At 45.0% G+C, this 11,869-nt stretch overlaps 1 protein-coding gene across 2 annotated transcripts in view; it reads right to left on the reverse strand.

The window, feature by feature from the left end:
- Window positions 1–11,495, reverse strand: part of GALNT16 (polypeptide N-acetylgalactosaminyltransferase 16) — a 139,408-nt gene extending 127,913 nt beyond the window's left edge. Inside the window, exon 1 of one of the 2 annotated variants that reach the window (XR_013982152.1) lies at window positions 11,100–11,495. Coding sequence is in view for 1 of the 2 variants with exons in the window: in XM_080992968.1 (XP_080849094.1) it covers window positions 11,100–11,297 (198 nt within the window). In the remaining variant the exon portion in view is untranslated. The remainder of the gene's footprint in view (window positions 1–11,099) is intronic. The other variant, XM_080992968.1, reaches the window with a different exon arrangement.
- Window positions 11,496–11,869: the final 374 nt, after the last annotated feature.

Raw genomic sequence — 11,869 nt, forward strand, 5'->3', positions numbered from 1 at the left:
GATCATGAGGCACATGAGTATATTTTTGTTTTTATTATTCTATCAGTCTATGGCCATCTTTTTAAGGGTTCTGTCTTAAAAGTGTTCCTTCAATCTGTGTTAAGGAAGGCAACCACAAGGAAAAGGGCCTTTTCCACAGCACTCCCGTCCTTAGCTATAGAATGTCCTCCCCAGAGAGACTCACCTGGTGCTTATATGTTATTGCCTTTTCTCTGGCCTTTAAAAATCTGTAGGCCCCTCCAGATCAGCATTTCATTGCTGGTGTATTCTGCAGCATGTTCTCGACACAATAATAGTGCATTAGTGGTGGACCTGCTTCCCAGTTGCTATTGCATTATTGCCATCCAGACCAGAGTGGCTATAGCACAGCAAAAGCGGGACAAGAAAAAACTGGACTTTAGCAGGAAGTTACAGGGTATGCATTAGTTGGAAATGAATCATCCAAAGCTTCTGCAGGTGCAATCAGTATTTAAAGTAGGATCATGTGTATGACTGCCCTGAATGCATCAAAAGAACAAATCACAAATTATTATGAACATGAAATAAAAAGGATGTCTGGAGGAACCCCGTTAGCAAATTGGCTGAAAGTTGAACATTTTAACATTCATTATGGTGTCACTATATGATTCAACCCTGTGAAGAGGCTCTTTTGTTGCTCACCTCATTCTGATTGTTATGATTACAACTAAATCTGTTTTAATCCCCGTTGGCTTATCTACTGCTCTGTTTTATAGTGTGCTGTTATTTACTTTGGCGTTTTATTAGAGTTTTGTGATTTTATGGTGCTCCTCCCAGACAACTTTCATTAAGGGGCAAGCAATAAATATAATAAATAAATGCAGCTTCTGGTGCTGCTGTCTGTCTGATGTTATAGCTATTATTTTTAATTGTTTTCAGTGTTTTTATAGATTTCATTTATTGTTGTTATCTGCTGCCTTGGAAATGAGATGCTGGAAGGTGGGATACAAACACCCTAGATCAATAAGGGGACAAAACAAAATGACTGACCAGGCCACGTTCCAAGGATGGATTATGAAGCACTTACTAGAAAAGGTTCAGAATCTCACCTCATATTTTATATGCATTTATTTTAATACACTTTTCTCATAAACCCAAGGCATCTTACATGTATAATAAAAATAATAATGGTGTGCCAAAGCAATAATAAAAATATTATAAAATCTTGAGGAAGGGGGTCAACTCCTGCTTTATGAAAGGCTTCTGGGGCTTAATTTAAACCAGAGGTTTCAAGGGTAGGGCTCAAAACCTATGTCCGGTTCTATGACTCAGCCTGAAGAAAGCTGTTAAGCACATGCAGAAAACCATGCTCTTGTCATTAGGGGACCACAGTCAGCTCACACACATCTGGGATTGCGAAGGTAAACCGGAGTGTGGACCCTCCTGGCACTTTTGAGATCCAATTCTTCATATCTTAGAGTACTGCCAGACAGGAGGCTTAATATTGTATGAGTCATTAAGGTATCGTAAATGAGTTATTGGCAACAGGGTTCCCCCCCCAAAAAAATAAAAATAAAACCTTATTCAATCTTTCCTGGAAAGGGTAAATCCAGATTAAATGGTGAGAAACTGCAGACTGGCAGTTTGATGTTGTTGTGTGGAAGCTGCAAAATAAAAATAAAAATAGTTGGATGGAGAGCACCCATCACACAGTAAACAGCTGCCTGGAAGCATCCTTAGATATAAAGCACTGTTTCTTCTTTTCCTACAGTGCAAAGGCTTTCAAGAACTTGCTTTCTCACCAACTTTTAGCTAATATATACATATATTCTTTTCTGTCATACCTGAAGAGAAACACACAGATATATCTCACTTCTAAATAGCTGCTGCCGCCCCAATGCTTGGGTTAGCTTAGCTCATGTCATACCACTTTCCTGGAAAGATAGGACAGAACATATTGGTTGCCTTGCCTTGGCTCCTCAGCATTAATACCTCACAGCTGATTTGATTTTATCCTCCAGTTTCCAGGAAGGGGGGGAGATGGGGATGACCAAAGCTACAGTAGCTTTGAAGGGGTTTGAAGCAGACAAGATATGTGTTCTACTTGAATTTCACATATACAGACTTTAAAATTCACATTTATTTACTGTTCAGTTGTTTATCCCATGGCATCCTGCCCTTCCACGGAGCCAAGAAACTCATCTTCCATACAATGCTCACAGCCCAGCTCTAACCACAACACTCACTTGCAAAGTATGCTAATTAGATCTGCACCCTGTATTTCAAAATTGTTAATGGCATTGTTGAGATCTGGTTCTCATCCTATCTTTTTTTTTCAGAGAAACAAAAAGAAAAACCTGAACAACTGACACAGTTCAGCTTTGTTGTTATAGTTGTTGTTTTTCAGATTAAAAATCCCTGCACTTTTTCACAGGCCCTGCAGGTATGCCTCCCTCTCTCCTCCTTATACGAGGTCACTTGAACAATTTCTATTGCCAGTTTCCACTTTTTCAATGCGTGCAAATGTAGGGTTGCCGTATTTCAAAAAGCAGGAACCAGGAAGACCTGCAAATTGTTGACTTTTTTTCGACAAACCCCAAAGTGCCGCCTTTCGGAATGCCAATTCCGCCTTTGAAATCCCAGTAATGTCTGGGAAAATCCGGGCCTATGGCAGCCCTAGCAAATGTTGCATCTTAATGATCTCAGGAAAAAAAACAAACCATGAAAGCTTGACTACAGAGCATTTTCAAGACTCAAAGGAAAAAAAGGAGGCAGATCTCAATGGTCTGAAGCCTAGTTATTCTTTCATAAACTATTATTTCAAGCCACTTTTGTGGAATCTGGAGAAAGAGATTTGCTGAGTTTTAAAACTGCAGTCCAGATCTGAAAGTGCAACAACTGCTTTATTGCTGTTTTGGCTAATACAAAATTAAAAGAAGTATTAAGTCTGGGGTGATTTTTTTTTTTTAAAGGAAGCTTTTCATCCACTTGATATTGCTGAATCAGTACATACACCAAACTAGATCCAGCTGGTACAGAAGTCCCACCCACATATTACTTGTGTGATGGCGCTCCACACAATTAATAGGAAGCAGAGCTGCAAGACTGAACCTTCCACTGACACCATGCACCACCATGCCTTATCCTGCTCCCACAACTTCCAGGCGTGCATTGAACATGGGGGACTGAGCAGGGGGAAAGCCTGTGGCTTCTCTGCTTGAGATGTCCACACCACCCAGAGATCTACAGATGAAGGATGGTATACAAATTTCAACCATTATCACCATCATCATCCACTGGCCCTCCAGATGGCCTGCTGGACTGCAACTCCTATTATCCCTAAGCTGGCTGTAGCTGATGGCCAAGCTGGCTGTAGCTGATGGGAGGTAGAAGGCAAATCTGGAGGGCTGCATGTTAGCCAGCCCCGGTGCAAAATTTCCCCTTTTTCTTCAAGCAGCCCTTTGCTGCTTTCCCCTGGAGTGCCTCTAACTGGCTGATACCTTCTCTAGATTTTTTTTAAAAAACCTTCTTTTGCTATGATTGTGGGGTTTCCCACACACACTCAGAACCATGCTGAACAAGCCTACAGCTACTTTTAAATATGTATGTATATAAATATTCTAGTCCATATAGGGTGGGTTCTATTGTTATCTTTCCTCTGGTCTGTAAGTGCTCTGTGTGCAGGAAGCTTTTAGACGGGATAACACTCACAATCTTCAACTATATACTGAATAGCACCATCCTAGAAACTGTGTAATTCATCTGAATGCGAGTATAGATAAATACATCTGCTCCTACATACACACATATTGCCATGGCAGACCACCTTCCTGGGCCTGACTCACCACTTCCAACTTGAGAAGACTCTCAGTGGAGTGTTTGTTTTTAAGAGGGAAGGAATTCATGCATGCATGCATGCATGCCGTAAGATTGTTTCCCGGCTTCCATTGTTGCTTTTCACCCCTCTTGCTAGAAGGGGAGTTTTCACAACTGATGCTGGGGATGCCTTTTAGACTGGAATGTGTCTCATGTGAACATTTGTAACGAGAGACAGAAAGCGGAAGAATCCGTTTTAGCTGCATTGCGACTTTGCAAGTCCACACAGGTTATTATCCCCCGGCTCATTAAAAAAGCAACAGCACTTAGTCCCCTTGCACTGTGTGGCCTAGCTCAGTAGCAGAGCATATGATCTGCACACGGAAGAATCTAGGTTCAACCAGGGCACTTCCAGGTAGGGCTGGAAACACACCTGATTGAAGTGCTGGAGAAACAGCACCAGTCAGAAGAGACAAGACTGAGCTATGTAGATGGACCTATGATCTATCCTTGTATAAGGCAGCTTCCTGCACAGGTTCTTGCACATTGATTTTCCCCCCCTCTCTGGGCCAGATGGAGGTGATTCTTCTGGTCGCCTGGATGTGATTCTTACTCACCATAGGTAACCAGGCAGATGACTCTTGAGAAGCCTGTGCAATTCAAATTAAGGAGGTGAGATGTTCCGAAAGCAAGGAAAGCATCACTTGAACAAATAGTGAGGCTACGGTTACCAAGCAGCCAAAATGGTTGCCTGCCAGGTAACCAGCACTGGGCGCAAAAAAACTAGTACATTCCTGGTTCTGCCATGCCAGTGTTCTTTTCAAACAGGAATTTTCACTGGAGTAGGGAATGAACTCAAAAGGACAAAGAAGCACTTTCAACCTGTATCCACTACCTAGCAAGATGACTTCAGAAGAATAAAAGGCTAAGGAGTAAACCCTACATAAATGCGGAGTGGAGTCCCTTAGACAGTTGGATGGAGCCTTGTACGCCTCCTTCCGGCAACTCCTGCAGCCAAGCTGGTGCCAAATGTATTGCTCTGCTTTCTTTTGGACCACAGCAGCAAGGCCGAGACAGGGGTCTTGTCGTCTGGGCAGCCCAGGACCTCCATACACACTGCCCAAGCTTGCACCCCAAGAAGGTCCTTTCAGTGCCGCTAACGCAGTAGTTTAACATAACCTCCAGAGGCACACTCTAATGTCTCTTTAGACAAGACAGATGTCAACAACAGCACTGCTGCTCCTAAAACTCACTGGCTCCAGACTAACAATGCAATCCTAACTATGTCTACTGAGAAGTAAGTCCAACTGAATTCAAAGGGGCTTACTCCCAGGTACCAAGGGGATAGGATCTCAACTCCAAATTCAAAGCTGTTCTTCGGCCTTATGACCCATCAAAAACAGGAAAATTGGGCATAGAACTGGCTGCTTGAACAGTGATTGGCTTTTGCATTCTAGTAAATCCTCTCCTATTGTTCTGTAGAGCTGCTAGTTTATTAAGGGAACTGGAGCAAGACCAGTTTGCAGGAATTGGGAAGTTACTTACACACTTAATCTGTAGACTAGGAAAAAATGGGGCAGGGGAATACAATATACACTATGAGAATCCACAAAGCAGATGAAAGCAGTCTCTTTCTTTCACTCCCACTTGACCTCCAAGGTACTCTCTTATTTACTACGTATTTAGCAAGGCAGACAGAGATGACTTCCAGACAATCGATTTATTGAGCATTTATCCTGATTTGTTCGCACAAAGTTTGTGGGAACGTTATACAAGGGCGGCTGTTTATTGAGCAGCCATCCCAATTTCCTTGTAGGGAAGTTATATGACATTGTATGAAGCAATTGCCATCCCCCATTTTCCAGTGCATTTTCCCATTGCTTTCCTTACTGAAAAAAAATCAGATTCTTTTTCTGGGAAGATTTGTTGCACAAGAATGCCAAATCCATTTTAACAACCTGAATCTGCCAGAATTCACTTAAATCCTACCCAAAAAATAGTGGCAGTCTGGAAGTGCCCTTATAGTCTTTGCCCCCCCTGCTTCCCCCCCCCCCCCGGCTTATTGACCATTCACCCGGATTTGTTTGCACAAAACTTGCATGGAGGTTATACAATGTCTATCCTTTATTGAGCATTCATTCTGATTTGTTTACGGGGAGGTTATATGGCAATGAGTAATCATCCCATTGCACAGACACCATATATCTTCCTATCAATCACGTATCTAACAATTTTTTTACTGCATTTCCCCTTCACTTTCCTAGTCACAAAACCCTCAAGTTGTTGTTTTTTTTAAAAAAAGTGGATTTGTTGCATCAGAGTGACAGAACACTTTAATCCGCTTTAATTGCACAAACCTATATTTCCAGTATGCGACTGATTTAATTTCTTGCGCAAAACACTGACAGCCTGGAGGCGACCCCAGACTCTTTCCCATCCACCTCCTATTCGAAGAGAGAAAGTACTCAAGTGGGCAGTTAATAGCTCATAAAGCTTTCATCACATTTAACATTCAGGAATCAGAGTGGGCAGAAGAGCAAAGGGACCCTGCTCAGAGCTAGAAAAAAAAGTCAGGAATAGCAGCTTTTCTTCCTAGTCTGTTACTGGGGTCCTTTCTATGCGATACACTGGAGGGGGCAGTGTGAAAAGGGCAATGGTGGGTTTGAGTTCACTTAGAAGGGACGGGCTCTATCCTGCCCTCTGCTCACTGACCCATCACAGCTCCATGTTAGAGCTTAGGCAGAAGGTCCCAGATTCAATCCCACACAGGGTCTGGAAAGGTTCCTGCCTGAAAACCTGGAAAATTGCTGCCCTCAGTGCTCACAATTGATGGACCAATGGTCTCATCCATTCATTATAAGGCAGCTTCCTATGTTCCACCAGAACATATGTTCAGCCAGTTTTTGCCTTGCCTCTGCTTGTCCATGATCGGACCCCTGGCCTCCTCCAGAGGGTCAGTCTTTTTGAATTAGAAATTAGCCATCCTGTCTAACCCAGCTGCACTGTAACACCAATCTGAATAGCAATGACTCCCCCACAAAAATATTGGGAACTGTAGTTTGCTATGGGTGCTGAAAGTTGTTAGAAGACCCCTATTCCCCTCACAGAGCTATAATTTCTAGTGTTCACTAAGTAGAGGGATTGACTGTTAACCTGTCTGGAGAGATATTGGAGTTCAACACCCAACGCCCTGCAGGTTCAGCCTATAAAGCCAAGAGAATCCAGACACAAACTGTCAGTCATTTATTTAGGCATTGCAAGACCAGTGTGGCATAACCTCAATCAGCAAATAGATGAGGGGTGGACTGACAATTGGAGTTTGGATCTTACTGGCCGTCCTGGTTGAACCCACAGGGTACTGGGTATTGAACGTCAACATTTCCCCAACAAAACCACTCTGAAACTGCAGCTCTGCAAAGGGAACAGGGGGCTCCTGGCAACTCACAAAACCCTTAACAGTTTTCAGGATTCTTTTAAGTGGAACGATACTGCTTTAAATGTATAGTGCAGATGGGGCCTGAGACTGGGATAAGAGAGTCTGGGATTCACAGCGATATGGAAGTGTGAACAGAACAAGTACCTGATGTATTGAGTTCTCAAAACATGAAGATAACTCTACTGCCCATTCCAGAAAAACAGAAGACAAAGGTGCCATTCCTTCCCCATCTGTTCTGTTCTGCTCACTTGCCTTCCCGCTTCGAGATTTGCTCTCCAGCCTATCCACTTTCCTCTCCACATCCAGCAATCTGGTGACCAATGGAGCTGCTTGTTATTCACATTACATCCCAGTACAGTCCCATTACCAACTCACTACATTGCCAAATCAATAAAAGCACAACTGCTTGAGGTCATGGCAGCAGGAATATGGCTTTTTTATTGGCTTGGTGCTTATAGCGGTAGCAGACAGTGTTGTGGAAACTATGCCATGTATGCACTGGGGGGGGGGGGGAGACAACCATCTGAAAAAGAGTCTGTATCTCTCCACCCTGCTTCATTAAATAAAGTGATCACTGGTCAAGTTCAGAAAGAATATATCACCAAGATTGCATAGCAGAGAATATGTTGCTACATACTTCAAAATCAACCCTATTTCTGTCCCCGCCCCCCAAATGAAGCAAGTATGAGGAGCAGGCATACCATCAACTCAGATACTTAAGGGAGTGAGGAAAAAGGTAGAAATGTCTCTGTTTCAATAGGTGTGAAGAGTAAACCCTGCTTACATCCAGCAATAATAATAATCCTACTACTATATCTTACTACATTTGCAATATTATTCTGCCAACGCTATTCTATTTTGCATAAACTTAAAAGAACACCCGCTTGCAACTGAACCTTTTGCATGCTTCTGTGCAGCCCATGGTAGTAATAAAAACATAACCCTTTGCACCACCTTCCATCCAAAATCTTCAGAGAAATATTACAGCCATCCACATGAAATATAAACCATTCCTGTGTCATGCAGTATATATTGCTTTGCTGCCTGGTTCTGAACACAAAAATAAATGGAGGTGCAATTGTTTCCCAAGGTTGGTGGGTGTTCCTCAAGAATATACCAAAGGGTTAAGATATGCCACATTTGTGTTCCATGGAAGTGCATGAGCTAAATCCTTAGACCACAATAGTACCACGTTCCTGGATATATGATGATAGCAATAGAGGGAAATCATCATAGCATATAATGTACTATGGAACCCAAGTGTTTGGAACATTAAAAACTATGCCCCCAGAGTTTATTAGACCCATTCTACAGCTGAGACTCAGCAAGGAAGGCAGCCCCATCCTTGCCACTGACAAGACTAAGACCCAAGACTCCTAAGCATCCAGGGCTTTCACTTTTAAGGCCCACAATGTGTTTTCATTTCTTTTATTTCACATTCATCTCTTCATCCAGGAAATAATTTGATACACAGATTAAATGACGTACTGCAATTTCTAAAGTGCTTTTAAGCCAGGTCATCCCAAAAATGTTCTGTTAGTTTTATTAAAATGTATTTCTTTTTATCTTAGGATATCTTCCAGCCTGAACAAGAGGCAGCTTTCTCTGGCAGAGGGAAGCCTTCATCTAGCAGAGATGAAAGGCTTCTATGATTTTCCTTCACACGAGGGAGAGCAGGAGCCTCCTCTCATCACAAAAGCGTGATGGGAGGGTCACTAAGAGCAAAGTGCAGCTCTTTGCAAAGGAGACTGTTGATACAGTACTCTGTACGGCAGACAGAATCCAGAGGCTGCCAGCTAGTTTGAATGTATGCATAGAATTTTGCACAGAAAGAATATGCAAAAGACTGCCGTCCTTTAAGCCTCCTACTGAGGCAACCAAGAATGCCTCATCATAGTTTTGACCATTGAGCAAGCAGGGATTCTTGTGATCTGAACAAGTGAAGCTGTGGTTTGACTTAGTTTGCACATTCATATCTTTGTGCCATTATGGCAGCTAGTCCTGTATGCTCAGCTTAAACATGTAGGAACTGTTAGTGGGTTTTCTCTGAGGGTATCTTCACACATTACAAATGAAGCAGTTTCCTATTTGTGATGTGGCGGTTAGAGTGTTGGACTTAGCCATGAAGCTCACTAGATGACCTTGACCAGTCCCGTCCCCCCACTCTTTCTCTCTCTCAGCCTCCTCAACTTCACAGGGTTGTTGTGACTCAAGGGAAAAGCAGAGGGGATGGAACGATGTATGCTGCCTTGAGCTCCGAAGAGAAGTAGAGATATAAATGTTGTGATTACATTTATATCCTGTGCTGTCTGTCCTGGATGGCAGCCTCTCTCCAAAGCACCAGGCAGGTGACTTTCCCAGCCCTGCCACCTCTTTTTTACTTTAACTGAAGATGCTAAGAATTTAACATGGAACCGTCTGCATGCAAAGCACACTGCTGAGTTACAGGGTCCTCTCTGCTACTGAGGAGTAGAAGGAAAAAAGGAGCTGTGTGACTCATTCATCGCACGCACAATGAGATCTGTAAATCTTGGGACACTCTGGAGCTCATGGCTGGTGAAAACTGTAAGCCCCATCTCACACATCTCAGTAGAAGTGAGAAAAGAAGAAATCCAAATCAACTGGATAGCCCCTCTTTTTTTCCTCTTGGTACGAACTAATACCCAGCCCATTTGATGTCCACTTTTGACATGAATGTTACTTGTGAATATGCCTGATGTCAGACCCTTGTTCATGCTGGTTCCCCACTACTAACATAACACCAAAAGCACCAGCTTGAGGACCTCACCTTGCATCAGGCGGACTTTCATGCACCCCGGTCTAGCAGGGCACAGGATCTCTCTCCTTTGGCTGCCACATTGCTAGCAGCGATGCAGAGCCCCAGGCGACTCCCACATCTGGAATCGCAGCTTGCAAAGGAACATCCCAACTGGCCCTTAAGGACCCAACATTTCACAGCTGGGGAAGCCAGCCAAATCGATGTATTGCCAATTTGGACATGACAGCCTCTCCTGCCTGCAGACACACAGATGCCTCTTTCATCTGCCAGAGAAGCAGGAGCAAGACTTCCATCAGCCCCTCCAAGCTGCTCACACCGAACGCAAGAACATCACCAGCCCTCCTCGCCAGTCCTTAACAGGTCAAAGACCCTAGGATCCGCACAGGCGCCTTCTTTTTGTGAGCCACTTACTCCAGCCCCATTTGCAACAGGCGCCCTCCTCAATATTTATGATTGCACTTATCCCTCGCTTTCCGCGAGGCGCCTCAAAGGCGGCGCACAAAAGACGTGCATCTTTCGCAATGGCCGGATCCGGATTGCAAAGCCACCTCTTTCCCGGGGCTTGCTGCTCCCTCCCGCTTCCTCCCCCCCCCCCCCCCGCGCTCCTTAGCCGGAAAAGAAATCCCGTTGTTCTTAGCCAGAGGAGTTGACCCCGGGGGCAACTCGACGCCCAAGGCTCCCCGCACTTTCCGGAGGGAGCTTTCTGCTCTCCTCCCGCCACTCCGTAGCTCTTCCCCGATTGTAAATGCTGCCATGGTTACCCAAGCAAGAATGCGAGAATAAATACAAAAGCCCGCCATGCAAAGGCAACTCTTCCTCCGCTTTCTTTTCCCGCTCCTCCATCTCCCCCCCCCCCCCCCCGCAATCCATTCAAGCAGCCGCTGCCAATCTCTCCGCATGCGAGATTAATGCTCCGGCGCCGCCGAGCATCCCTCGCGCTCCCTGCGCAGTCGAGCAGCAGCCGCCGGAGCAGCAACCCGAAAGCGAGCTGCGCCAACGCGATTGCGCCGCGCTCGTCGGCGCGGAGGGTTTGCTGCTGCTGCTGCCGCTGCTGCGAGGATGAGGATGAAACCAAAGGTCACCCCCCTCTGGAAGATCACACACACTTACGATGAGCGGGATAGTCCTCTCTTCTTTGTGGATCTCGACTTTGCCCGTGGATCTCTGCCCATTCCTGCCGCCGCCGCTGCTCGGCGATCGGCTGGATGCAGCTGAATGAGGCTTGTTGTCCTGCCACAAGTAATAGAAAGTGCCCAGGATCCAGGCTACGGTCAGGATGGCGATGGCATTAGCCCGGATCCTCCTCATGCTGAGAGACCCGGAGTAAACTGAGGAAGAGGGATCTGGGGGTGGGGTGGGGATCAGATGTAGGAGAGGTGCGGGGGGTGGGGTGGAGAAGAGACTGATTGGGGGGAGTGGTGATAGGATATTCTCTCTCTCTCTTTCCCTCTTATTTGGCTGGCTCGTACAGTCACAGCTGTTTGTTTTAGCTCTTGTCTCACTGCTCAGTCCTGCAGAGCGAAGAGAGCGAGGGAGCGAGCGAGAGCTCTTCAGGGTCCTAATGCCCTTTTCAGCAGCTACATTTTTATATATATTATCATCCCTTAACAGCCCATCCTACAGGGGACAATCTAGCTTTGCATTTCCGACTGGCTCAGAAGGACAGGACCCAGGATTTATGTCCTCCCGTTTATTTATTTTTTTAGCACCTGCCTTTGGCATTTGAAAGGAGAAGGGGACATGTTTTCCTTTGTGCGTTGTATTTTGGGGGAGCTTTGTGATAGTTTCAAGGCCCCGTGGGGGAGGGGAGGGTGCAAAGAGCGCAGTGGGCTTTACTTACCGTACTTATAAAGCAGCAGGAAGCGGTTCATTCGTTGGTC

This window comes from Podarcis pityusensis (assembly GCF_964106645.2).
Source record: "Podarcis pityusensis genome assembly, chromosome: 1".
Taxonomy (NCBI): Eukaryota; Metazoa; Chordata; class Lepidosauria; order Squamata; family Lacertidae; genus Podarcis; species Podarcis pityusensis.